This window comes from Carlito syrichta, unplaced genomic scaffold (assembly GCF_000164805.1).
Source record: "Carlito syrichta isolate Samal-C Ts95f unplaced genomic scaffold, Tarsius_syrichta-2.0.1 Scaffold317641, whole genome shotgun sequence".
Lineage (NCBI taxonomy): Eukaryota > Metazoa > Chordata > Mammalia > Primates > Tarsiidae > Carlito > Carlito syrichta.
Window position 1 is genome coordinate 348,300 of NW_007261737.1, and position 26,438 is coordinate 374,737.

General features: G+C 49.7%; 1 protein-coding gene across 2 annotated transcripts; it reads left to right on the forward strand.

Annotated features, from left to right (window-relative positions):
• The first annotated feature begins 4,755 nt into the window (after positions 1–4,755).
• On the forward strand, positions 4,756–20,089 carry ROPN1L (rhophilin associated tail protein 1 like). 2 transcript variants are annotated; one of them, XM_021707423.1, is made up of 6 exons: positions 4,756–4,899; positions 6,881–7,004; positions 7,275–7,436; positions 16,417–16,592; positions 17,763–17,771; positions 20,022–20,076. In XM_021707423.1, exons 1-6 carry the CDS (start codon positions 4,769–4,771, stop codon positions 20,074–20,076), a joined length of 657 nt encoding a protein of 218 aa, XP_021563098.1. In that variant the 5' UTR covers positions 4,756–4,768. The 2 variants fall into 2 exon arrangements, with proteins under 2 accessions (XP_021563098.1, XP_008072969.1); XM_008074778.2 differs by lacking the exon at positions 17,763–17,771 and having other exon boundaries at positions 20,022–20,089.
• The last annotated feature ends 6,349 nt before the right edge of the window (positions 20,090–26,438 follow it).

Here is a 26,438-nt window from a genome sequence, read left to right on the forward strand (position 1 = left end):
ACAGCAGCAGTCAGAAGAGAACTTACAGGAGTTCACGCCATCACACTCACCCTCTGACCTGCCCCTGTGCCCACGGGCTTGCTAGTTAATCCAGCCTCCCTCTAGAGCCATGTTTGCAGTGCCATGCCATAGCTATGCAGGCTACCCTTGACACAGACTGCGGGATGAGGTACCTGAACCCTGGTGTGACTCGAGGGCCGGCCCACCGCTTAGTAGACAGCATGTGCTCTGCCCAGCGTACTTCTCTGCAGTCCCAGCCTTCTCTCCCCAACCCCCACCCTCCCATCTCCTTCAACTGCCAGTGTTTCTTCTCCCATTCTCTTCTGTTGTGTTCCAGCTGGGTCCTTACTCTCCATTACAAGTTGAGTGTCCCTTATCTGAAATGCTTGGAACCAGAAGTGTTTCAGATTTTTGGAATATTCGCATTACACTTTCTGGTTGAGCATCCCAAATCTGAAATGTTCTAGTGAGCATTTCATTTGAGCATGATGTGCTCAAAAAGTTTCAGGTTTGGGGGGTATTTTGGGCTTTGGATTTGGGATGCTGTATTTTGCTGGTATTGCTCTTGGTAAGTTCACCAATGACCACCGCTAAAAGTTGTGGTTAACTCTCAGGTCTCAACTTTCATGTCTCATCTGACAAGGCTGATTGCTCTCTTCAGTGAAACCGTTTTCCTTGGCTGCACAAACACTGCATTCTCCTTCCCACCAGCCTGGACTCTGCTTTCTAACTTCTTTTGCTGGTTTTGTCTTTCTCCCAACTGTTACAATGCCGAGGGCTCAGTCTGTTCTACCTACACCTGCTGACTTGGATCTCACTCAGTCCCATGGCTTAAAGATATCCATGTGCCTGACACTCCCAGATATACACACACATGTGTGCATGTGCTTGTTCTTTCTTCCCTACACCCCAGACACATAAGTGCAACTGCCTATGAGGACATCTTACAGCCATCCCAAACTTAGGTCCAAAACAAAACTTGTGATGCCTTACCCCAAACAAACCCTTCTCTCAAGCTTTCCCATCTCCAGTGGTGAGCAGTTGGATGGATTAAAGTTGCTGATTCCAAAGTGTTGAGAATGCCACTGACACTTGTCTCTCACACACACCCTCCGAATCCAGACTGCAAACCTCTTCTCTTCAAATGGAATCCGGAACCCGGCTGCTAGGCCTCACCTGTACTGCCCCTACCCTGGCCTGTAGTACTGCTGTGTCTCCTGAGCTTGGCCCCTCCGTTCCTGTGCGCTCTTCTTTTTCCATGCACTTTCAACACTGAATCGAGCTCTTGTTGACGCTAAGTCAGATCACATCAGTCCTCAGAAGTCTCCAATGGATTACCACCACACTCATGTGAAAGTTCATGATAATCTTGACACCAGGCAGGCGTATGGTGAGCTTTTCTTCCCTTCTCTGACCCCATCACCCATGTGTTTGCCCTGCTTCAGGCATCCTTCCTGCTTCTGAAACAGGTCAGGCCTCGGGACCTTTGCACCTACTGTTTGCCATGCCCAGATGTTCTTCATTCAGGCTCCTTCCAAACTCCTCATTCTCCTTTCTTCTCACCAGCCTGAACTCTGCTTTCTAGTTTCTTTTGCTGGTTTGGTCTTGTCCCCCAACTGTTACAACGCCCAGGCCTCAGTCTGGGACCTTTGTTCTACCTACACCTGCTGACTTGGGTCTCACTCAGTCCCATGGCTTAAAGATAACCGTGTGCCCAACACTCCCAGATACACACATATGGTTGCGTGTGCTTGTTCTTTCTACCCCCAGACACGTGCAACTGCCTATGAGGACATCCCAAACTTAGGTCCAAAACAAAACTTCTGATTCTTTACCCCAATAAGCTCTTCTCTCAAGCTTTCCCATCTCCACCGGTGAGCAGTTGGATGGATTAAAGTTGCTGATTCCAAAGTGTCTTTACTGAAGTGTCATTCTCAGGGAGGTTTCCTACAAAGACTGGAACATCCTGTCTTGTCTTCCTGCTGTAGTTTTTGCTTTTGTACTTTTTTTTCTTTTTTTGAATTGGAGTCTCATTCTGTCACCCAGGCTGGAGTGCAGTGGCACACTCATGGCCACCCCAGTGTAGGCCACCCCAGCGTTGACTTGCTGGGCTCTGGTGATTCGTCCACCTCAGCCTCCCAAGTAGCCAGAACTACAGGCATGCACTACCACACCCGGCTACTTTCTTATTTATTGTAGAGACGAGGTCTTGCTAAGTTGTCCAGGTTGATCTCGAACCCGACGGCTCAGGCAATCCACTCACCTCGGCCTTCCAAAGTGCTGGGATTACAAGCTGAGTGCTTTTGTACTTTTTAATATATCATTTTTCTTGTTTATATTTGCATATTTTTCACACTTGAATGTAAACTTTGGAGATTTTTTAAAGCTGAATCATTACTGTATTCCCAGAAGAATTCCCTGCCAAATATTTAGAGTTCTCAACAAGCATTGCTGAGTAGATAAAAAAAAGATGAATTCAGAATCAAAATTATGCATACATGGCTCAAATAAAACCCAAAAGCCCTGTTACATTCTCCAGAGGTAACTGCTATTAATGGTGTATGCTTCCAGATAGTGCTATGGGTAAACAGAACTACTCATCCTGTTAAAAGATGTCACACTTCACAGATTGTTCCACAGGGTACTTACTCTCTATTTCTCTATTTCTTTTCATATCAGTACATAAAGAGCTGCCTAACTTTTTTATTCTGGCTGTATTGTGTTCCATTTTGTATAGACCATGATTTAAGTTTTCCAAAAGACAATTAAGCCGGGCTCCGAGGCTCAGCCTGTAATCCCGCGCCTTTGGGAGGCTGAGGTGAGTGGATTGCCTGAGGCCGTGGGTTCAAGACCTGCCTGGGCAGCGAGACCTCATCTCTACAATAAATCAAAAATTCAGCTGGGTGTGGTAGCACATGCCTGTAATTCTGGCTATTTGGAAGGCTGAGGCAGAAGGATCGCAGAAGCCCAACAGGTTGAGGCTGCGGTGGCCAGGAGCGGCCACTGCACTCCAGTCTGGGCGACAGAGTGAGACTACAATTCACACACACACACAAAAAAAGACAATTAACTCATTTAAGTATATGCTATAATAAACATTTTCTGTTTATATTAAGTTTTATAGTATTTCTATAGGATAAATTTCTAGAAGTAATATTGCTAAGTCATCAGTAATTTTTAGAATGCCAAATTACCTTCAAGAGGTACAAATTAACACTCCTATCAACACTCTTATCAACAGTATGACACTCCTTGTTTCCATTTCATCATCAACTTTAAATAAAAGTGACTGTTTTCAGTTTTTGCCAGTGCTGTTGATTTGGAAATGTGTGTATGTGTCCATCTGGTGGGTGTGAGGACCCAGGGAGAAGATAAGAATCGGCCACTTCCCGAGTTCCCCTGAGGGAGGAGTGCTTGCCATTGACCCTTCCTGGAAAGAGCTCACTGTCCGGAGGTGAGCAAGAGGAGGTGGGTCAGGGTCTCAACCATGTAGTGTGGGTGCCGTGGGCAGCTGCAGCAGCCAGCCGGGACACCCCCAACCGAGATTACACCTCGTCCCAGCCAGGAAACCTCTAACCAAGGTTCACACCTCATACCAGTCAGGATGCCCCTTATCAAGGTTCGCACCTCATACCAGCCAGGATACCCTCTCACCAAGGATCATATCTTGCACCAGTCAGGATACCTCTCACCAAGGTTCACACCTTGCCCCAGCCAGGATGTCCCTAACCAAGGTTCACATCTCACACCAGCCAGTCTACCCCCTAACCAAGGTTCACATCTTGCATGCTACCCTGGTCAGCATCCGCCAGAATCGAAGTTTCTTCTACCCTTCAACTCAAGCTATGTTATCGGAAGTCGTGATTTGTTTCCACCTAGAGCTAGTCAGATTGGCTCAAGCACCCTATCTTAGGAAAACAAGTTGGGTAGAATCTTGTTTTAGCTGGAAACTGCTCCACTGTGCAAGCGGCTTCTAAAGGCATGTCTGAAGAAGTGAGGTCCACTAAGGTACGGCGTGGGCAAGGAAACATTCACGAGCAGAGGCATGATGCCCGAGCCCTCTGGGAAGGCTGCGAGGTCCGTGCAGGAAGAACCAGGCAGAAAGGAGCAGGCGACTCCTTCCGCGGGCTCGTGCTGCCTCCGCCCATCGGCCCCATCATTTCCAAGGCTGCCTTCCTAGAGGACCCGAGGCACATCGTTTCTCAGCCTCCCGTAGCCAGAGCAAGCAGACGAGGACATCTTTTTGTGAATCTGCCGCTCCCCTTCGGCTGCGGAGAGTCGATCCGAAGGCCCATTTCTAAGTGAAACATTCAGCTCGCGCCACTCGACAACCAGAGAGCGGCGCGAGCTTTTTCGGAGCCAGACTGCGCACGCGCAGCACCGCCCGGACACGCCCGGCGACCGCCCCGCCCCCCGCAGCCCCAGCCCGAGCGCGAGCGCGAGAGCGGCGGAAAGGGGCGGGGCCCGCGCGCGTCCCGGTTGCCTGGATACCGCGGAGTAAACCTTCGCGGCGGGCGGCGGGCGCTCGCGAGCTAGCCTGCCTGGGGCGTCCCTAGAGGGCGGTTGGACCCCCATTTCCCTAGGAGCCCGAATCGGAGCCGGTAAGAGACCCCGCGAAGCCAGCCCCAGCCCCGGGGGAGGGCGGGCGGTCGTGGCCTCGAGCTCCGCCGCGGTGGGGCTCCGCCGCGGTGGGGCTCCCCCGAGCCGCGAGCCGACGGGCCACCTTCTTCGCCGCAGCCCCCTTCCCCGGGTCCCGTCGGCCAGAGCGATGCCGCTTCCCGACGCCATGTTCTGCGCGCAGCAGATCCCCATCCCCCCGGAGCTGCCGGACATCCTGAAGCAGTTCACCAAGGCTGCCATCCGCACTCAGCCCACCGACGTGCTGCGGTGGTCCGCGGGGTAAGCGCCCCGGGGAGCGGCCGGCCCAGCGAGTCCTCCTTCCGGACCGGGGCCCCACGCGACGCTTAGCATCCTTAGAGAGGCAAGAGTTTCCCCCTTCGCATTGGTGACATCTGTACCTCAGTGTCGATCTAGGACCCATTTCAGTGTATTGACCAGAAATGGTTGCAAAATGCTTATTATAGAGAAACGTGTAAGAGTGATGTGAAGACGGACTAAAACTTACAAAGCAGGTGCATTGGACAAGTTTCCGCGTTGCGTTTTTTAAAAATCGCATTATTACCATCACTTTATTTGTGAAATTATTTTTGCAAAGAGGAATCTCGTAGCTACGTTCCTCGTTCTCAGATCATCTTCCCAGAATCATGTATTTACTGGTTAAGTTTATTAGAACCTGAATGCCTGAGATCATACTGAAGTCACCTTCCCAAAACTGCCAACGTTAAGTTAAACCTACAGCAAATGCACCTTCTCAGTTTCTTGCCACAAGCATTCTAACCCTTTCCAAGAACAGATATTCATAATCTTAAAGTTACAAGTCAACATATGTCAGAAGGGTTAAAATCACTTTGATTTTATAGGAGAGTTCTTTGCACCTTTTCAGTAAACAGACAAAGGGTAAACGCTTACTTTGAGGATGATAAGAGTCAGTATAGGTGTGTGAATTTAAAATAAATATTTTAGTCACCAACATGTCAGATTTTGCTGACTGTCTCTAAACTATATAACCAAGGTAAATTAGTTTCCTTTGGCTGCTTTCACAAATTACCACAAACGTTGATGGTTTAAAGCAACAGACATATAGTCTTATAGTTCTGGAAGCCAAAAATCCAAAATCAGTTTCACTAGGGCTAAAGTCAAGATGTTGCCTGGGCTTTGCACCTTACAGTGGCTCTCAGGAGAATCCAGTTCACTTCTCTGCCTTTTCCTTGTGCTCCTTGGCTCCTGGCCCTTTTCTCCATCTTCAGAGCCAGGATTTTCAGACAGGGATATATATATCCGTCCTCTGGTGTTAAGCATGATTCACGCCTAAATAAAAAATAGTCAGGATTTGCACGAGTTTATTTGTACTCTATAGACAAGTGCTTTACTTTTTAAGACAAGTTACCTTAGAGACAAGGATTTCAAGCTTTCCTCTTAAAGCCTTCTCAAGAACGTTCTGAATGCTCCATGCTACTAATTTCTTTCAAGAACAATGTTTGAGTTTCAGAGAGAACCCTGGTCTTAATCATGAGGCAGTGTGTATGTAATAGGCTCAAACCCATCCTCACTCTCACGGGACAGAGTCTGTTAGGGAGAGATATTCTTAAGTAGCTCGAGCTAGGGGAACTTGGTAAGGGCAGAAACGAAGGGTCAGGAAAGTTGCACAGAGGATGACAGTCTGTGAAAGATCTCATAGGTGGAGACGGGGGCCAGGGAAAGGGGGAGGGTATTCCAAGAAGAGGAGGTGGCCTAGGAGGAAAGGGGACAGAAAACCCGGATGCACATGAAAGTAACCTGCTAGAGAACCAGCAGGAAGGCCTTCCTGCTCCTTCTTGACTTACTGCCCCGACTGGTTTTGTGTCTCCTCTTGCCCCTGACATAAGTAGCCATATCAATGTCCCAGAAAGGAGCGGTAAGAGGCAAAATACTAGGCAGGAAAAGTGGAAGGGGTGGGGAGAGGGCAGTACCTGCCATTCCCAACATAGAAATCTGTGGCCTGCGTGTTCCTGGGCAGCCTTGGAGTTGAACATGCAGAGAGGCTTGAAGGCAAGCACCTTAAAAGGCAGTGAGACCACAGAGCCATAAGACAGGGACTCACATTGTCCCCCCTTTTCAGACAGATAACTGATGACAGAGAACTGAGCAGAGGGAGCCCGGGTCAATGGACTTGAGGGATCTCCCTCTGAACCACCGTTGCTTCCTAGGGTCATTTAAGAAACTGCGTGCATAAGGTGCTTCTTGTGTGTTGATGTGTCTTCAGGATGTCTGCTGTGATTAGATATTTTTCAGCTTTGTCCAGAGGAGAGCCACTTCCTATAAAGGACAGACTCGAATTGCCCGTGGCCACCCAGAAGACAGACACAGGCCTGACTCAAGGGCTCCTTAAAGTTTTGCACAAGCAGGTATAGAGGGTCAATGCCACCAGCCAGCTGGCCGGGGTCTCCTTCACCTCCCATTCACTGTACCTCCCATAATGCAATGACAAAGCAGGGCTGCCCTGTGTGCCCGCCCCTCCCTGGGGTTGATGCCACTCACTGTCCTGAACACGAAAGCTCACCTTTCCCCCATGGGGCGGGTTACTTGGGGTATGTCTAAGTATTCTCAAGCCATTGTATTGTCTCATGGGCTTTAACAACTTACATAAATTGTGTCATACTCTGTTTTCTAAACAGTGCAACCACATGCAATACGTGGAATTAGCGGATCTTAAGCACAAGTGGAAAAATCTATGCCTGCCAGTAGAAAAATTCAAAGCTCTCTTAGAATTGGATCCTCATGAAAACATAATTGAGTGGATAAAATTTTTAGCGCTTGGCTGCAGCATGCTCGGTGGGGTACGTACCTATAAATGGCAGCTTAGTAATTCTGTGTAGCCATGGGCCTAGTGTAAAAGTAATTGTGGTTTCAATAACTGAAGAAAACACTTTACTTTTGTCTTAGAAATACATTTTTTCCCCATAAAGGCCTGTTATGTTTTCAGGCTTAGTTATTTTGATTTACAGAAATTAAATACTTATGAATACCTCAATTTAAAAGACATTAACAATTGATGAAAGATACACATACCCTTTATTTTTGGAGTCAGGGTCTCACTGTTGCCCAGGCTGGAGTACAGTGGCATGCTCACGGACACCCGAAGTCTCCACCAGCTGGGCTCAGGCAATCCCTACCCTGTAGCTGGGACTACAGGTGCATGCCATCATGCCCAGCTAATTTTTTGATTTTTATTGTAGAGATGAGATTTCGTCAGGTTGCCCCCAGACTGGTCTTAAACCCCTGGGCTCAGGCAATCCTCTCACCTCCCCCTCCCAAAGTACTGGAATTACAGGTGTGAGCCACTGAGTTTGACTTTTTCAAATTATACATCAGTTTGTAAACTGATAATATCTGTTTTGCTCATCTGTGAAAAGAGACATAAAATGATTTTGTACTTTAGTTAAAATTTATTGTTAATAACTAACAGATGCAGGGCAGCTTTGCTGATGTTAATGTATAATCCAAATGCCTTAGGGATACGACATGATGGTCCTCCAATTTACACGGGGAGCCTGGGAGGTGAGGGGGGCAAGGGAGGGAGGGATTGGAGCTGGGACGATGTGGCCAGAACTTCCTTGCAAATCTCATCTCTCTTCTCACCTGTGTTAAGCTTATGAAGACAGAGGATGGAGAAAAGAGGCCTAGCTCCCTCTCCTACATAGATGAACACGTTCATTCCACATCCTCCCTTCTGTCTGTGGCCCCGGAATACACAACGAACCTTTCTGATAATCATGGCATGCACTTATCTTTGGCCCATGCATAAGCCTCTTTCATTCCATTTTAATTTTTTTTTAAATTACTTGATATAGTAGACACCCATGAGCCTACCCAGCATGGTCACTGACACACTGACAGTGACTTCCAGTTACCTGTGTCCTCCTCCGGTCCTGCCCCCCTGCCTATCAGCCTGACATGAGGACCAGCCTGAATCCCATGCCTCCTCCCATCCCCTTGCCCTTGAAAAGATGCTTTTGGCCAGGGGTCCTCAAACGTTTAAAACAGGGGGCCAGTTCACTCTCCCTCAGACCGTTGGAGGGGCGGACTATAGTTTAAAAAAAAAACTATGAACAAACTCCTATGCACACTGCACATATCTTATTTTGAAGTGAAAAAACAAAACGGGAACAAATACAATATTTAAAATGAAGAACAAGTAGAGTTAAATCAACAAACTTACCCCTGCCCGAGACTGAGAGGAGGAGTCGAGAGACAGAGAGAAAGAGGGGAGTCGGAGAGTGGGACGCACATTCCACACATGCGCACTGCAGGCCGGACAAGTCAAGTCGGCTGCTAGGCAGGACAGGCAGCGGCAAAAACACCCGTGGGCCGGATAAATGTCCGCGGCGGGCCGCATGTGGCCCGCGGGCCCGTAGTTTGAGGACCCCTGCTTTTGGCTATTCCCCGAGACACGCATTATGGAGTTTTAGTGGGGTCTGATTTGATGGAGGATAACGATGTTGTTAGTAATCTTCTGTATCTTTGTCCTTCCAAATTATATTGCTGTGTTTACAAATCCATGTTGTCGCGGGTTGTGTGGTTCACTCACTGCCTCTGCTGTGTCCTGTCTGCCGTGTGAATACAGCGCCATTTCCTGATTTCCCGGTTCTGTTGATGGCCCCACTGAGAGGCTGTAACCTCAGGGAAGTCGGGTGTCAGGCTGGCGGCTGCGGCGGCAGTTTTGTTGTGTCACGGCCCAAAGGCAACGCAAGTGTTTCCCGCCAACCCTCGGCACATTGTGCCAAGGCCTGGACCCTGGCAGACCAAGCACCCTCCAGTGGCAAAGTCAGGTACAGATGGCATTGCGGTGCGGCATCTTGAGGTGTTGTTGGGAAGGAGAAAGTCAAAAATACATTTAATTTCTGGAGGCATTTTTTTTCTTTTTTGAGTTGGAGTCTCACTCTGTCACCCAGACTGGAGTGCAGTGGCCTCTTCCGGCCACTGCAGCCTCGACCTGCTGGGCTCCAGTGATCCTTCCGCCTCAGCCTTCCAAGTAGCTGGAACTACAGGCGTGTGCTACCACGCCCGGCTAATTTTTGATTTATTGTAGAGATGAGGGCTTGCCAAGTTGCCCAGGCGGGTCTCGAACCCGCGGGTCTGGAGGCATTTTTATGTCACTTTGTTCATCTGGAATTCAGTGAAATCAAGGGGTTTTTGTTGTTGTTGTTTGCTTGTTTTGAGTGGAAGTCTCAATCTGTCTCCCAGGCTGGCGTACAGTGACACAATCACGGCTCACCGCAACCTTGACTTCCTGGGCTCACCGCAACCTTGACTTCCACCTCAGCCTCCCAAGTATCTGGGACTACAGGTGTGCACCGCCATGCCTGGCCAATTTTTTATGTTTTTTGTAGAGATGAGGTCTCACTATGTTATAGGCTGGTCTCAAACTTCTGGCCTCAAGCAATCCTCCTGCCTCAGCCTCCCAAAGTGCTGGGATTACAGTTGTGAGCCACCTTGCTTAGCTGAAATAAACATTTTAATAATGTAAAGTTAATATCTAATATTTGAATTAATGTTTATAGTTTCTGCCTCTCAATTGTCAAATTTATATTTAAACAATAATGAAGAAGAATAGGATAATTCGTGTTTCAGGGCCTAGCTCTGTAATTTCCACCTTCCTAATCTTGAAAACTAAGCACTAGATTTATAATAAAACTGAATCTCTTTTTGGAGAATGAGGACTCGTGTCCATGTACAATGTGTGACGCTAGATGGAGACATTTTCTCAAGGATAGAGCTTCATCTCTAAACTGAACCCTGGGGAAGAGACCTCTCAAACAACACGCCGCCTTTTGTTTTCTTCCTATGATTCCTATGACACGTTACTTTCTCCATAGAGAATACATTTAACCAGGAAGCCTACTGCAGGCCGCCGTGGGCTCCTGCCAGTCCCCTAACTTGAGTCAGCTCTGGCAATAGGGTGCCATGTTGGCTTGTGACTCCTCCCTGGTGGTAGGAAGTCAACGACCATCCTCTGCCTTGGTCCAGCAGCTCTAGACTCAGGGGTCAGGTTTAAGTGTGAAAGCTGATCCTCTCCTCTGCAGGAGGAACATGAACTCGCCTGGGGTCTGTGTTGCTGCTGGCGGTGCCTGCTCTGCTTGGGGCCTTCCGCAGCCCAGCAACATGCTGAGCATGGGTTCAAATACCCATCTTGGGTATTGGGCAGACAGGGAGGCACCTAGGCCAACTGGGCCTTGGTGTGGACATGCATGTGGCCGATGCCATCTGGGTCGTGGGCAGCTTGGTGGAGTAAGCACATGAAGCTGCGAACTCAAGGGGTGCGTCTTCATGTAGTTTGGCATCATGGCATTCGTTTATTTTTATGTCTTTAAAAAAACACCTTCCAAAAGGAGGAATGAAGACATGAAATGAGAGGAGAAGAAATTTGTGATGGATTACTGCCTGCTTGGGTTTTTTTTTTTTCCCTCATAGAGAACCATAAAACTGGGATCTAATTACTGTCGGCTTGAACATAATAGATCTCATTCCTGCCACCTACGTCCCTGGCATCCGTGTGGCCTGTGGCAGGTGTATACCCCATGCTCCTTAACTTCTCTTAGAAATCATCTAGTAAGATTAATTGAGTATGAAGTCTCTTAAAAGACTGGGAACTTATGCTTGTATTTCCACATATCACTCATTCGTTTCTTCATTTCACAGTTGTTTACTGAGCACTGCTTTGTGCCAGTCTCTGTTCTAAGTGCTGACGGTTGCGGAGTGATAATAGGCAGACCTCCCTTGACTCTTGGAGCTGACGCTCTGTTACATCCTTGAAGCCCAGACCGCTGCTCTAGTGAACACAGCTGTGGGCTGCAGGCCGGTGAAGGTGGATACTGAGTGCCATCTGGGTGTCCCTCAGTCTTTCTTTCTGGCTGTCTCTCGGTCTTGGCAGGCTTGCCCGGTGAAATGACCACATTTATACATTGTGACTCATATCCTTACGTTTGTGCAACAGCGTTAACGAGTCTAAGCATTAATGCCCTGGATCAAAATTTTTTTAAGCACCCCCATATACACACTGATAGAGGCAGTCCATAATGATAAAAAACAAACAGCAAAACGATGGCTTTAATTAGGCTTTCAAATGCATTTTAACTTTATTAGTCGTGGGAGCATCTCTCTCCATTTATAGTCACAATATATGCGTGTCGGATACCATTTTCCATCTGAACACAGCGCTTACCGTGGGCGTCAGTTCCAGGTTCCTACAGTGTGCGGGATGTTCAGGACCCCTGTGTGTTCTCTTTGATCCTCCTCACAGCCCTCTGGGGAAGATACTGCTTGCCGGATTGTAGGCTGGTGTGCTAAAACGGGGACAGGCTGAGTCGGTCACAGCAAGTAGCTTGGTTGGCAGTGGGACCGGAAAGGACCCCTCCATGTGGCTGCACTGGAGGACCACCTTGGAGTTCATGCCTGTACTGTCCTGTCTGAGAATAACGGCCCCCACAGAGTAGTGTGAATATCATTTTGTGCCCTAACGTGACCCATCCCCTAATAATCATTCCATGTCAGCCTCCCAACCACACATCCTTTGGAGTTCTTAAGACGTCGCCTGTCCAGCTGTGCCGCAGCAGGTTGGTTGGGTGTCTTTGACCCATTGCAGTGTCCCTTTGGCTCAATGGGGCAGCCGCCTGTCCCGATGACAGAGACTATGTCCTAGCTTGCTTCCCCCTACCAAAATCCTTTCAGGTATTCCCTGCAGCCTGTGAAAGATACAGGACAGGTGCAGTGGCTCATCCCTGTAATCCCAGCACTTTGGGAGACCGAGGCGGGAGGATTCCTTGAGCCCAGGAAGTCGAGACCAGCCTGGGAAACGCAGCGAGTTCTGGTCTCTACAAAAGTTAGAAAATTAGCTGAGTGGTGATACAAGCCTGTAGTCCCGGCTACTCAGGAGGCTGAGGCAGGAGGATCACCTGAACCTGGGAGGTCGAGGCTGCAGTGAGCCATGATCGTGCCACTGCACTCCAACCCGGGTGACAAGAGTGAGACTTTCACTCAAAAAAAAAAAAAGAAAAAGAAAAGAAAAAAGGAAAATAAAAGAACTGCCCAGCATGAATGTGAGCCTCAGGCCCCAGGAGTGTCTACTAAATGGTCCCTGAAGAGGCGGGAGCTGCTGGCACCTGAGCTCCCGTGGCCCACTGCCAGTCCCCTGGCGCGCGTGTGTCTCCCTCTGTGGCAAAGAGGAGAGGTGGGCTCTACTCAGCTGATCAACCTTGGCCGGCCCACTAGAAAGTCTCACAAGTGGGATGAAGCTGGCCCTGTGGCCCCTCCACCCATGTCCTGGACAGTGCCATTGGTGGCATCTAGTCTGTAGTGTGGCTTCCCTCAAGGACCGGATCCCAACCTCCTCATCAGACTCTTTCTAATTCAGGGCCTCCTGCCCTGACTGCCCGCCGACTGCAAATCCCAGAAATGTGTTTCCAAGTAGAAAGCCGAGGAGGCCGGTGGGATAAGCTGACAAGGCTCCCAGGTCCTCATGGGTGCAGCGCTGGGTCCTCAGCCCTGCTCCACCAAGTCCAGTCTACTGAGCACAGGCTAGCCACGCCCAGCAAGCGGGACCTGCTTCGTTGTGATTCGTGTTTCCATGTCCACACCAGTGGAGAGGGGTCCTCGGGGAGGTGGGAGGCAACTCTGCCCTCCGGGGCCGTGTGTGTCCTCACAAGGGCAGCTACGATTCTGAACCTGTGAAAAATCCCACAGCATCGGCCCACTCAGAACGCTCAGAAAATGGTTAAGTGCCCGCAGGTCTTTGTTTTCACACGCTTCCGCCTTAATTTCAGACTAGGGACCAGGTGTGCATACTTGTTAAAGACAGTGCAGCTTTCATCACCCCCATCGGCGCACATTACACATGTGAGAATAAACCGGCAACGGCAGAGGTCAGCACAGGCGCATGTGCCGAGGGGGGGGAACAGTGGCAAGTGTGCAAGCAGTGGTCACTCCCAGCCCTTTGGAACTGAGGGGTTTGTTTAAAAGAAACGTAGTTCTCAGCACGAGATCAAGCAGGTTGCCTCGTGAATCCTTCTGTATACAAAACCTGCTGCAGACCTCACTGTCGGGAGCTGAGATTGGCGGTGTCATCACGCCTTGCAGTGATGCTGGGATGTTTTGATAAGTCTTCTCCCTAAATGCCTCTTCCTCTGAAGCCTGGAACGGCCATTGTGCAGATCACATCTGCCTGCTCATCTGCCGATGCCTGGCTTCCCTGATGCATCCTTCCTGAGGCCCTGCGTGGTGCTCACTAACTGCCATTTGCATTGGGTTTAAAAGTAAATTCCAACACAACATGTCTTTGAAAGTCCCAAGCAGGGAACGTGGCTTATGAAGTGCACACCTTGACTCTGGGCAAGTCCTCTCTCAGAGCAGTGACATCAGTGTTTCCAGTCAGAGTGTCACATCAGCCCTTGGAGCTGCCTGTGCATCCACCCTCCACAGCATTGCAGCTGGCCACTAACACCGGCGACTCCGGGCAGTGGACTTCCAAAGGGAAAATGGAAGGAACTGCCCACAGGCCTGCTTCATGCACATACAAGCACGTCCCAATGGGTAAGGATGGGGGGTGAGTTCAGGGTAGACCTTCATGTCCTCCAGTGGAGTGTCCAAATCCTGGAATAGGATGGCAGCCCCACCTTGGACTCCTTTGGGGCTTCCAGCGGTGGTGGTTGTGGCCTGGATGAGGTCAGAGGCCCACCTGCTGTGCTCCAGTCTGGGCCGACCACCTTGGGCAGTTGCTGAGCCTCACGGGGCCCTGCCGTCCTCAGCTGTGAGCTGAGGGTGGGGGCAGTCCTCACCCTGTGTGGGTACCGTGAGGAACAGAGGAGACACCTGGCCAGACTCGCAGTCGGTGACTGGCACCCAGCAGGTCTCTGTCCACTCTGGCTGTTAGCCGTGTTTGCACACACGTGGCTCCGTGTGAGCTGCTCATTTCAGGTTGCACCCTGGGGCCAGCCCAAGCCTTTGCATGCTGGGGACGTGGGATCTATGTCCCAGCACAGTTCTGTCCACTCAGCCAGGCCTGGGCATGACTTCCCCAGCAGCTCCCTGTGGGCACCGTGCTCTGTGCATGTCCCACCATTGGCTTTTTCCTGCTGTTCCCTCCTCCAAAGCTTAGCCCCAGCTGCCCGGAGAATCCTGCTCATACCGCGAGGCTACTGCATGTGGCAACTTGCTGTACCCTTACAGCCCCCAGCCGGCAAATATGCAGTGCCTGCTCCCTGGGGGAGGATTCTCTGTGATGCTTGCCATTTAATATGGTGTAAATACTCCCACTATGGCTGCCTGCAGGCTGCCAGCTGAGGTTCTCTGGCTTGCAGTGTTCCCGGAAACCCAACAGCTGGTCCCAGCACAACACTGTCACATGCCCTGGGCTTGGCCGAAAGTCTAGCAAGTTGTTCTTGGCCTTCCCTGTGTGGCCTGGCACGCGGATGGCTCTCTCCCCCTGGGGATGCTTTCCTTCACTCACATCAATGCCCTCCCCTCCCTGGCCTCCCTGTTGTCCTCTCCCTCCTGACTCATCTCTGTAGCTCTCAGAGCCTATACTCTGAGCTCCTTCCTGGTGACCCCACCAGGCGCTGGTCTGTAAATCCCCCCAGACTGTGGGCAACACCCCCGAGCGCAGAGTCCCCAGCCCAAGCCCCTTGCTTGAACTCCAGGCCTGAGCGTCCACCTTAGTCGACGTTTCCAGTGCTGCCAGACCGACATGGCACCTGCAGCCACTCAAAACTGAGCCCTTCGTCTTCTCTCTGGAACTTGCTGCCCTGAGCCCCCCATCTCGGTTGGTAGCAAGTCCACTCTTCCAGCTGCTCCTGCCCTGAGGATGGGCACTGAGAGCCAAAGTGGAGGGTGGGGCTGCTGTCCAGGATGGACCAGGCATCGGGAAAGACCATGATGGGGGTGCCCTGTCCACCGGGGAGAAGGGCCTGGTGCTTTCCAGGAACTGAGGCAAGGCCAGAGCCTTCTGGGTGAGCAAGGATGGGGGCAGGACGGAGCCCCCGGTATCTGGGTAGACAGGAGCGTTGGCAACACACAGGGTCTCCCTGCCCTCCACGGGTGCAGGTTAACAGAGTTCACTCCGTTTCTGGGCACGTCCGGCCCTGGGTATGTCTCTGGGCCAGGTGGGGCTGCACAGTTCTTCATTGGCTTAGGAAGTCCTTCTTTAAAGACATTGATACGGCTAGGCATGCTGTGCTGGTGCCTGCCTGTCATCTCAGCACTTTGGAAGGCCAAGACAGGAGGATGGCTTGAGGCCAGGAGTTCAAGACCAACCTGGACAACGTAGTGAGACCTCATCTCTGCAAAATATGTATATATATAGCTGGGCGAAGTGGCACGAGACTGTAGTTCCAGCTACTTGGGAGGCTGAGGTGGGAGGATCGCTTGAGCCCAGGAGTTTGTGTCTGCTGTGAGCTATGATCATGCTATTGCACTCCAACCTGGGCGACAGAGCAAGACCTCATCTCTAAATAAATAAATAACAAGATATGTGGTCTTCAAAAAAAGGTAAAAATAAAGACACGAATGCTTTCTCTGGTTTGTAACAGTCATTCCCATCTTAATAGAAAAAAAAAATCTGCGAACTAAAATTTTTTTCTGGCCAATCGCATCCTGTTCAAACCTTTTTATTTTTCACAGTGGCAATTTGTAGGTTCATCTTAGATGGAGGACATGCTTTCTGGAGAATTTCCAAAAATATGCTCATGGGTCTATTTTGCTTACAGTGCATCTGCTTTAAATTGTCCAACCTCCGAGAGTAACTGTTCCCCCCCACTCCATCTCTAGTCTCTAAACACCGCCATGAAGCACCTGTGTGAGATCCTCACTGCGGACCCCGAGGGCGGGCCCGCCCGCATTCCGTTTGAGACGTTCTCCTATGTCTACCAGTACTTGTCCAGCTTGGACCCGGACCTCCCTGACTCAGAGACAGAGTCCTACCTCGCCATGCTGAAGGAGAACATGTAAGTGTGGGTGGATTGAGCTGTGCCATCTGGGGAGGCGTTCCCTTCTCTCGCCTCTCCCCTTGGGAGAAACTCAGTTTTTCCTCTGCTCTCACCCCACAATGACAGTCAACACAGAAGACTTCTGTGACCAGATGTTGAGGGGGGGTTCCCTACCAAAAAGCAAGCCATCAATTCTGCAGCGGGCCCCCGCTGGGTGTCCTCGCATTCAATTCCAACACCATCTACCTGGAGATAATATCAGATCCCGTAGGTTGAGGGCTCAGTCCCCAACACTGTCCCCTCTCACTTCTGACACCAGCCATAGGCCCCCGGTGGTGTTTTGTCTTTGTTTCTAAACAACCGTCTGTGAGTCAGGGTTCCCACGATCCCCTCCTTAGGATTGACAGGTTTGCTAGAGCAGCTTATAGAGCTCAAGGGAACACTAACTTACATTTGCTGGTTAATTACAAGGGATATTTTAAAAGATGCAAATAAACAGAGATACACAGGGTGAGGCCTGGAAGGTGAGGCTTCTGCCTCTGGAGTTGGGGCACATGGGTGAGTACCTGCTCTTGTTCCCACACACTCCACGTGCTCAGAGGTCTCTATGCCCTGTTCTTGGGCCGTTTATGGAGACTTCACTGGAAAAGCATGATGGATTAAATCACTGGCCATGAGTGGCCTTCGCCCCTCTCCGCTCCCCCAAGGCTAGGGCTGAGCAGAAAGTCCCACCCGTCTGTTCCTGCTGTGGTCTTTCTGGTGACCAGCCCCATCCTGGAGGCACCAAGGGGCGGCGGCCACCGGTCAGTCTTCAGCATAGGAAGACCCTCACTCTGGAGATTCCAAGGTCTTAGGGGTTGCATGCCAGGAAACAGGGCAGATACCAAACACAGATTTCACTACACCATGTTGCTCTTAACTTTCTTCCAACTCGTCTTGCCTTTGGTAGAAGGTAAAGACACAAGTGTTATGTTTGAGAGGTAAGTGGAGTTGCTATCCAAAAGCAACAATGAAAGCAAGCAGCACCTCAGGAGGCAGCCTTTCCTTCTCGGGTTGCTACCAGCGGTTTTAAATTGTCGTGTGTTAGGCCGGGCATGGTGGCTCACACCTGTAATCCCAGCACTTTGATAGGCCTAGGTGGGAGGATTGCTTGAGTCTAGGAGTTTGAGACCAGCCTGGGCAATATAGTGAGACCCTGTGTCTACAAAAAATAAAAAAAATTATTGGCGTGCACCTGTAGTTCCTGCTACTTGGAAGACTGAGGCAGGAAGATCACCTTTGCCCAGGAAGTTGAGGCTTCAGTGAGCCATGATCATGCCACCACACTCCAACCTGGGTGACAGAGTAAGACTCCGACTTAAAAAAAAAAAAAAAAAGAAATAGAATTTATTTCTCTACAATGAAACATAGAAATTCAGTGGCCATCAGAGGACAGCCTGACTGCAGTGCCACGGACGCAGTGTCACCTGCAGAAGGCTGAAGATGTCATCAGCATCACTCACACAGTTCTTAATGTGATAAACTTGCTGCATGGCATGGGATACGTTGTATGTGTATGCTGTGTCTGCACTAGACTACGCGATTTAAGGCTGGCGCTGCCTTGAAGAGTGACTTGGTACTAACATTTGAACACATTGCCCTGGGTTTTTGTTGTTGTTGTTTTTTGAGTTGGAGTTTCACTCCATCGCCCATGCTCATGGTCACTCCAGCATAGACCTGCTGGGCTCCGGCAATCTTCCCACCTCAGCCTTCCAAGTAACCGGAAATGGGCGTGTGCTGCCATGCTCAGCTGATTTTTGATTTATTGTAGAGATGAGGTCTCACCAAGTTGTCCGGGCTGATCTTGAACCCACGGGCTCAGGCAATCCACTCGCCTCAGCCTCCTAAAGTGCTGGGATTATAGCCTGAGCCACCGAGCCCAACCCACACATAACGTTTTTTTTTTAAAGATTGAGGAATCCTCCCTTTAAAGACTAGCCTCAGTGTAGAAAGGAGCACACCTCTTCCATCCTGCCCAAGTGTTTTATTTGCTCATCCTGAAACAGTTATCGGTCACCAAACATGTGCTCTGTACCACCTGTGGGGACACAGGAAAAGTGGCCAGGGGGACAGCAGTAGCAAGCTGAGGTGATACCCTCCGAGGGAAGGTCCCTGGGCTGTGACAATGCAGGAGAGGCAGCTGGGGAGAAGGAGGGAAGGGCGTTCATGGTGTAGGGGCAGGAGAGAGCCAGGCTCCCCCAGACCACAGTCCAGGAGAGACGAGACTGCCCAGGTCTTCCCAGCAAGCACCTCCCCCAGGCCACCGCCCCCAGGTGCACGTGACCACCTGTCCCTGCCTGCCCCCACGTGGAGCTGTTTGCCCTTAGTACGGTTTGTTGAGCACCTGCTCTGTGCCAAACTCTGGTACAGTGTGGCGTTGCGGTCACAGAGAAGGTCATGCCCTGACCTGCAGAGTTCCACCCTGTGGCAGACACCAGACATGCAGATTCTGAGACAGCAGACCACAGAGCCAGGAATGGGGCCAGACAGTGGTGGGGCTGGTCCCTGGGGCAGGACATACACACTGCCTCGGTGCCCTAGAGGCCCGAGCCCACCAGGCCTGTCATCACCACCCAGACTCTCGACCCTCCTCCTGTCCTTTCTAACACCTGTGGTGCCATCTGGGATGCAGAAAGCAGTGCCCGGAGCCCACACCACCGCCGGCCTCGCTTCCTGCCACAGGGCGGGCTCCTCACAGGTCTCGGCCCTCCTGTCCCCTTGTCCCTTCCAAGCCATCTGCTCTCCTCTGTCTTCATACTCACATCCCCTCTAAGTCACCTGCCCTGGGCTACACCGCCGGGCTCTGTCATCCTGTTTTTCCTTCCTCGCTGTCGCCCCTAGATGCTCCAACCCTCCCCTCCCTGTGGAAAGTGGCAGCTCCCAAGCCCCGTGCCTTGAGCATCTGCAGTCACACAGGGGATCTGGGACTTTGTCCTCAGCTCTCCCCCTGCCCCCCCCACCCCATTTCCACCCATCTGCTTGTCCCTCTGCTGCCTGGCCCTGCCAGGGAGCAGCCCCCTCACCAACCCTGTTACTCCACCTGATCCAGCCGCCCTGGGACACGGTGAGCCCTCCTCATCCAGATGCACGTGTCCAGCCGTCCGTGAACTTGAACCCTGCTCAGCAGCCTGCACTTCCACCCCTTTCCCGAGACCGCAAATCGTCACAAAGGAAAAAAGCTATGAATATAGTACTGGCCTTTCCTCCTAGAAACACACGTACATTTTTGATCATTTGGTACAAGAAAATAGAATGCTTTGTTTTTGAAGGTCAGAATTACCAGTGAGAGACCATAAAAAATCAGTTTTTTAAGGGAGACCTTTTAAGTTATATTGCATTTTATAAAAGTGTTCCTAAGTGTGGCAATGAGAAATTAGTAATAAGTGTCTTTCTCTGTTTCCAATTTAGAAAGAATGGCTTGATAGGACTGTCAGATTTCTTCTTTCCAAGGAGACATATTTAGAAAAACCCTCAACAACTCTGAAGACATAGGCCATTAATACAGAGAAGAACATGTTTTAATGTCAAAATGGAGTTTTTGAAAGCCTTGGCACCAAATACAGCTTGTCATTAACCACACTCATCCGTGGTGTGGGTTTTCTTGTCACGGAAGTTTAGTATGACAGATGCTTCGTGGGGCTGACTTCACTACTGCTCCTCACTGTGTCTTGAAAGGACTTTCAGTGTAAGAAATCCATGGCAGTAAAATAACCTCTGTTAGTAGAATAATCTGCTTGGAGACTGTCAAGCAAGGGGATGGGGGAGACGGGTAGCTTGAAAAGTGGCTTTTCTTTTTCTTAATTCAAAACTGGTGACTACGGCCAGGCATGGTGGCCCACATCTTTAGTCTCAGCATTTTGGAAAACTGAGGCAAGAGGATTATTTGAGGCCAGGAGTCCAAGACCAGCCTGGATAACATAGTGAGACCTAGTCTTCATAAAAAATTCAAAAAAATTAGTCAAACATGGTGTCGCATGCCTGTGGTCCCAGCTTCTCAGGAAGCTGAGGTGGGTAGGCTACTTGAGCCCAGGAGTTTGAGCCTACAGTGAGCTATGATCATGGCACTGCACTCTAGCCTGGGCAATAGAGTGAGACCCTGCTTCTAAAAAACAAAACAAAACTGGTGACCAGCAGTAATGCAAGTGGACTTGCTCTGTGCTCTCTGCTAACCAACCAGACTCCCTGAAGAGCCTTGTGAGCTGGGGTTTGATCACCTCTCTGAAAGGTGGGTCCCAGGGACACAGTGCCCATGGCTGGCATACTGGACAGCAATGTAGACCAGCACTTGGTCCACCTGAACAGAAATAAGCACCCAAGTGCCTTTATTTGCTTTCTCCTCATAAAGTCTTTAAAATGCCAGTGCATACATTTCAGATTAGCCAGAGGGCTAAGGCTCGGGCCACGAGACTGCAGTGTCTGCCTGGGAAACAACTCCTCACACAAGACACCTAGCCAGGGGTCCAAGGACTGAGAGTGTCCCCTGCAGAGTGTAGAGGAACAGCTTGCGTGATGCCTGGGGTGCACCTGCTGAGTGTCTTTCCATTTGGCAGGATTTGGGTGAGTCTTACTTTCTTTTCTTTTTTTTTAAATTTATTTTTTTTTTTTTAATTTTTATTTTTTGAGTTGGAGTCTCACTCTGTCGCCCAGACTGGAGTGCAGTGGCCGCTTCCGGCCACCGCAGCCTCGACCTGCTGGGCTCCGGCGATCCTTCCGCCTCAGCCTTCCGAGTAGCCGGAATTACAGGCATGCGCTACCATGCCCAGCTGATTTTTTTGATTTATTGTAGAGATGAGGTCTCGAACCCGCGGGCTCAGGCAATCCACTCACCTCAGCCTCCCAAAGGCACGGGATTACAGGCTGAGCCACCGAGCCCAGCTGAGTCTTGCTTTCATAGTAACTGCCTTTTCAGGAGGTCATGGGAGGGGACATGAAGCCCCTGTCACCTCAGATCACTGAAGGCTACTCACATGCACCACAGAACTACATCAAACTGCTGCCCAGCCTGACTGGCTCAGCGCAGCTGGCAGCAAAGCATCACCTGGCCCGGGAGATGCATGTGGATGGAAGTTCTGTAAGACCTAGCATGGACGATTGTGATTGCAAGCAAACGCTGACATGAACGTCTGAGTTCATAAAATATAATTCAGGGGGCATTTGTTTACCCTCCCAAAAAGGCATGTGGTGTTTCATTAACAAAAAGAATGAAGTGTGATACACGCTACAGCATGGGTATGTTAAACAAACCCCTGCAGGTGGACAGGCCCTGGCATTCGTCCCTTGAAAAGGCTTTTGTAGGGACGGGCACGGTGGCTCAAGCCTGTAATCCCAGCACTTTGGGAGGCCAAGACAAGAGGATTGCCTGAGCTCAGGGATTTAAGACCAGGCCAGGCAACTTGGGTGAGACCTCATTTCTACAATAAATAAAAAAAATTAGCCGGGCATGGGAGTGCGCACCTTTAGCTCCAGCTACTTGGAAGGCTGAGGCAGAAGGATCATGTGAGCCCAGCAGGCCGAGGCTGCAGTGGCCATGAGCATGCCACTGCATTCCAGCCTGGGTGACAGAGCAAGCCTCCAACTCAAAAAAAAAAAAAAAAAAAGAAAGAAAAGAAAAAGGCTTTTGTCTCAAGAAATAGGTCTTAGGGATGACTTTGTTAAGAACTGGAAATCGCATTCTGTAGGAGTCTGCCAGGGCTGCCCCAACAACAAAACATCTATCTTCTCATTGCTCTGGAGGCAGCAAGATCAAGGTGTCAGCAGGGCCGGTTTCTCCCGAGGCCTTGCTCCTTGGCTTCTAGACAGCTGTCTTCTCCTTGCATCTTCAGTGGTCTTCCCTCTGAGCTACTCTGTGTCCTAATTTCTTCTTCATAGGACACTAGTCGTATTGTTTTAGGGTTCACCCCGATGACCTCAGTTTAACTACCTTTTAAATAAAAGATCCTATCTCTAGGTGGCTCACACCTGTAACCCCAGCACTGGGAGGCCAAGGCAAGAGGATTGCCTGAGCCCAGGAGTTTGAGGCTAGTCTGGACAACATGGTGAGACCTCATCTCTACAATAAATAAATAAATAACCAGATGTGGTGGCACAAACCTGTAGTCCCAGCTACTTGGAAGGGGAAGAAGGAAGGATTGCCTGAGCCCAGCAGGTCGAGCCTGTGGTAGCTGTGATTGTGCCACTGCACTTCAGCCTGGGCAACACAGTGAGACTCTGACGAAAAAAATAAAATAAAAATAAATAAATAAAGATCCTATCTCCAATTAAAACCACCCTGAGTTACTGGGGGTTGAGACTTTAACATCTAGATTTTGGGGTCGGGGTACACCGTTTGGCCCACACCACATTTTTTTCCAGCCCCCAAAATTGTTTTGGCCTGACTTAGCAATTGAGGTCCCTGAAGTTCAAACAAAAAGATCTTGACAAAGAAACACGACTGACCTTTGTCTAGTTGACACTATCTGGACCCCTGAGTCATCTCAGAGTGGTGCTCAAAACGCAAATCCTATTTCTGAGTGTAAACACTCATCTGAACAGCCAGACCCAGGGTTTCCAGAAGCTCTTTAGAGTGGATTCTGGATCTGTTGCAGAGCTGGGAGTGGAGGTTCACTCCAGTCCTGTCCCCTTAACGCTGGCCCACTGTAGTCCCAGCAAGGGACACGGAAGCACACCCCTTAGATCTGCTCATGCATCAACTCTCCTGCTTGGCACTCTATCCCCCCATTCCCCCAACACGATTTAGGGCCTTCCTCTGGCTCCTGGTCATGCTCAGCTCAGCTTCACCCCAGGGCCTGTCCCCACCAGGTTGACTCCACGTACCTAGAAGCTGGGCTCCGTCAAGGGTGGAAGATAAGTTAATTTTGTAATTATTAAAGCATAAAGGGAGGCCCTCCTCGGTCCCATTTAGTCTTGTTCCAGCACTTGAGAAGGGACCATGCCTCTGTGAGCCCAAACCCGCTGGTTTACTCTTCATTGTCCAGATACTTAATCCCAGCATGCTCCATGCAAACAGAGGGTTTGTCTCCTTCGGGAGAACACTTTCTCTATCCTCAGCCGACTTTGACTCTTCCTGCTACAAGATTGGGTCATCTATATTCTCCTTCATACCCAGCAGGTATTTCCTGTTGAAATAGCCATAGGATGTTGAGCTTTCCATTGGATCATCATCTTTAGGGGGTGACTCAGATGGTTTAGTAGCTACGAGCTTTGTTGCAAATATCATGAGCTGACCAAGGTATTGGATAAAATAAATTGTTCAGGTGACTGTCCCCCTAGGTTGATTGTCTCACCCTGGGGACCTATTTTTGAACAAAATAGCATTGAAAGAGTCCAGAAGAAACGGTGGGGAGGGGGACCATGAGGACCTTAATGGCGTCTGGAGAGGCTCTGGTATGAGAAGCCAGGATTTGCTACCACGCAGAAAGGGGGACCCATCTGGGTTGCAAAGACAATTTTTATAATTAAAGTGACCTTAAAAATAGACTCTATGGCTGGGCACGGTGGCTGAACCTGAATTCCCAGCATTTTGGGAGGCAGAGACAAAAGGATTGCCTGCGCCCAGGAGCTCAAGACCAGCCTGGGCAACGTAGTAAGATCTCCTCTCTACAATTAAAAAAAAAATTGCCTGCTACTTGGAAGGCTAAGGTGGGAGGATCACCTGAGTCCAGCAGGTCGTGGCTGCAGTAGCTGTGAGTGTGGCACTGCATGCCAGCCTAGACAACAGAGTGAGACTCCAACTCAAAAAATAAATGAGTAAATAAAATAAAAAAAAATAGACTTGGACAATGATGGAGACTGCACATTTTAAAAAAATCTCTGGCATTTGTAGGGTGTAAGCTTGCAAAATATCTACTTTTCCTTAGTTGCAGGGAAGCATTGTGCCAGAGGAGTGGGGCAGGGGTGAGGGTGGTGGGTGGAGAGGAAGCCGGATTGGAAGAGCCACAAGATAAACATCAGCCCTTGGTGACTTTGGTCTTGGCACTTCAGGAATGGATTGTCCCATGGAAATACATGTCTGAAGTTCTTGTTCACGCAGTAGCAACCAGTGACTTACCTGGTTTCAACGTAACTGTGTCGGCTTCCGTATTTTTCATCTCTATATTTTTTTCCTTCTGTTGGTGTTTATGTTGTGTAAGAAAGAGAAAAGTTGGAAGCAGGGGGGACTCTGAAAATGAGTGGTCACCTGGCGCGACGGAGATCTGGGGCGGTGGGGCTGGGCAATAATTTTACTCTTGAAATGACTTAGCCACAAGTCTCCCGTTTAACTTATGATTCGCTGTTATGTCTTGGCAAATCACCAGCATACTTGTGAATTCTGGCAACGTGAGAGACTCTAACGTACAAACGGTTTTCAGATATAGTGAGACTTTTGTTTACAGTCAATTTAACAATTAATGAAGAATGAACATATAAATTAATCATGTACTGAGGCTGAATTCATTATTGCCATAATTTGCAGCCAATGATTTTTTTTCTCGAGTCTTAAACATTTTTCATAGTCCCTGACATGCTTGTAGCCCTGGAGCTTTGTGCCTTAGCATCTGAAGAATGAAATGGGCTCAGACCCTGCCTCCCAAATGCAGTGAAAAACCCAACTCCATTATGTCGCTTTGTAGAATTATTTCTTGGTTCACCAGAACCCCATGAGGTAGTCTGCTGTCATAGAATGAACCCCCTTTAGAAGGATCTGGCCCAGAACTAAGACACCAAGAGCAGCCGGGTCCTCCCCCTGCCCCATGATCACCCCCCCAACCCCCCCAATCTCACAACTTCGTCCTTCTCAGGTCTCCACATCCAACAGTTGTTCCCATGTCTGCCCCTCTCTTTGAAGAGAGAGAGCAAAATATCCAGCATGTGACCCTTGGTGTAAAAAGTGGGGTAGGCAGTGTTTGTGTCTCTATCTCTACGTATTTATATGCACACTTATAGATACATGCATTATTTCTGGACTGATACACAAAAAAAAACTGGTAGAAATTTCCAAGGAGGCAAAGTCGTCCTACTTTTCATTCTGTAACTTTTTTCTACTATTTGATTTTTACCTGAGCCGTTATGAGGTGTTCAGTTCATCCATCAACCAATCATGAATGAGAATGGTGTTGGAGTTCTTCGGGCGTGGGGTGTAGCCAATAGGAGATGTGCATGATCTAGGCTAGACCAATCATAACTCTCCCCACTGGCCACAGTGATTTGCCCAAGAAAGTTGGCACATGGCCAACAGTCAACCAATCAGAACCTTCCCTGGGCTTTTCGGCCTAGAGCTGGAGGGGCGGGACTGAGGAGCTATTAGAATGTGGATCTTGAGTTGGAGGTGGCAGCTAACTCATGTGACACTATTATGTTGAGACATGTTAGTTACTCATAATTTTTCATTTCTCAAATGGCTGGTTATAGTTCAACCTATGTGCCAGACCCTCAAGGAGAGTAGATTATACAGGGTGTGTTCTCCCAGAGGATGGAAATTTGAGAGCCATTTAGAATTTTGCCTGCTCTCAGTACATTAACCCATGTACTCTTCAAAACAGTGATATCACGTGGAAATTATTATCATAGATAGATGATGATGAAGAGAAAAATTACAGTCCAACATCGAACAGTGGGCCTGCCCACCTGGTTCTTCCAGTCTGCTGTGAGGCCCAGTATGGAGCCTGTCTAAGAGGGGTGACACGGAGAGGAGAGGCGGGTGGCAGGGACTGGGATCCTGCTTCTACTGGTAAGGACAGCACCACCTCGGCTCTCAATTTAGTTAGACTCACTTAGCAGGTCTTCTGCCATGCTTAAGAAGGCTCAAGGTGAATGAATATCTGGTCTTTGCAATTGATGTAACCTGAT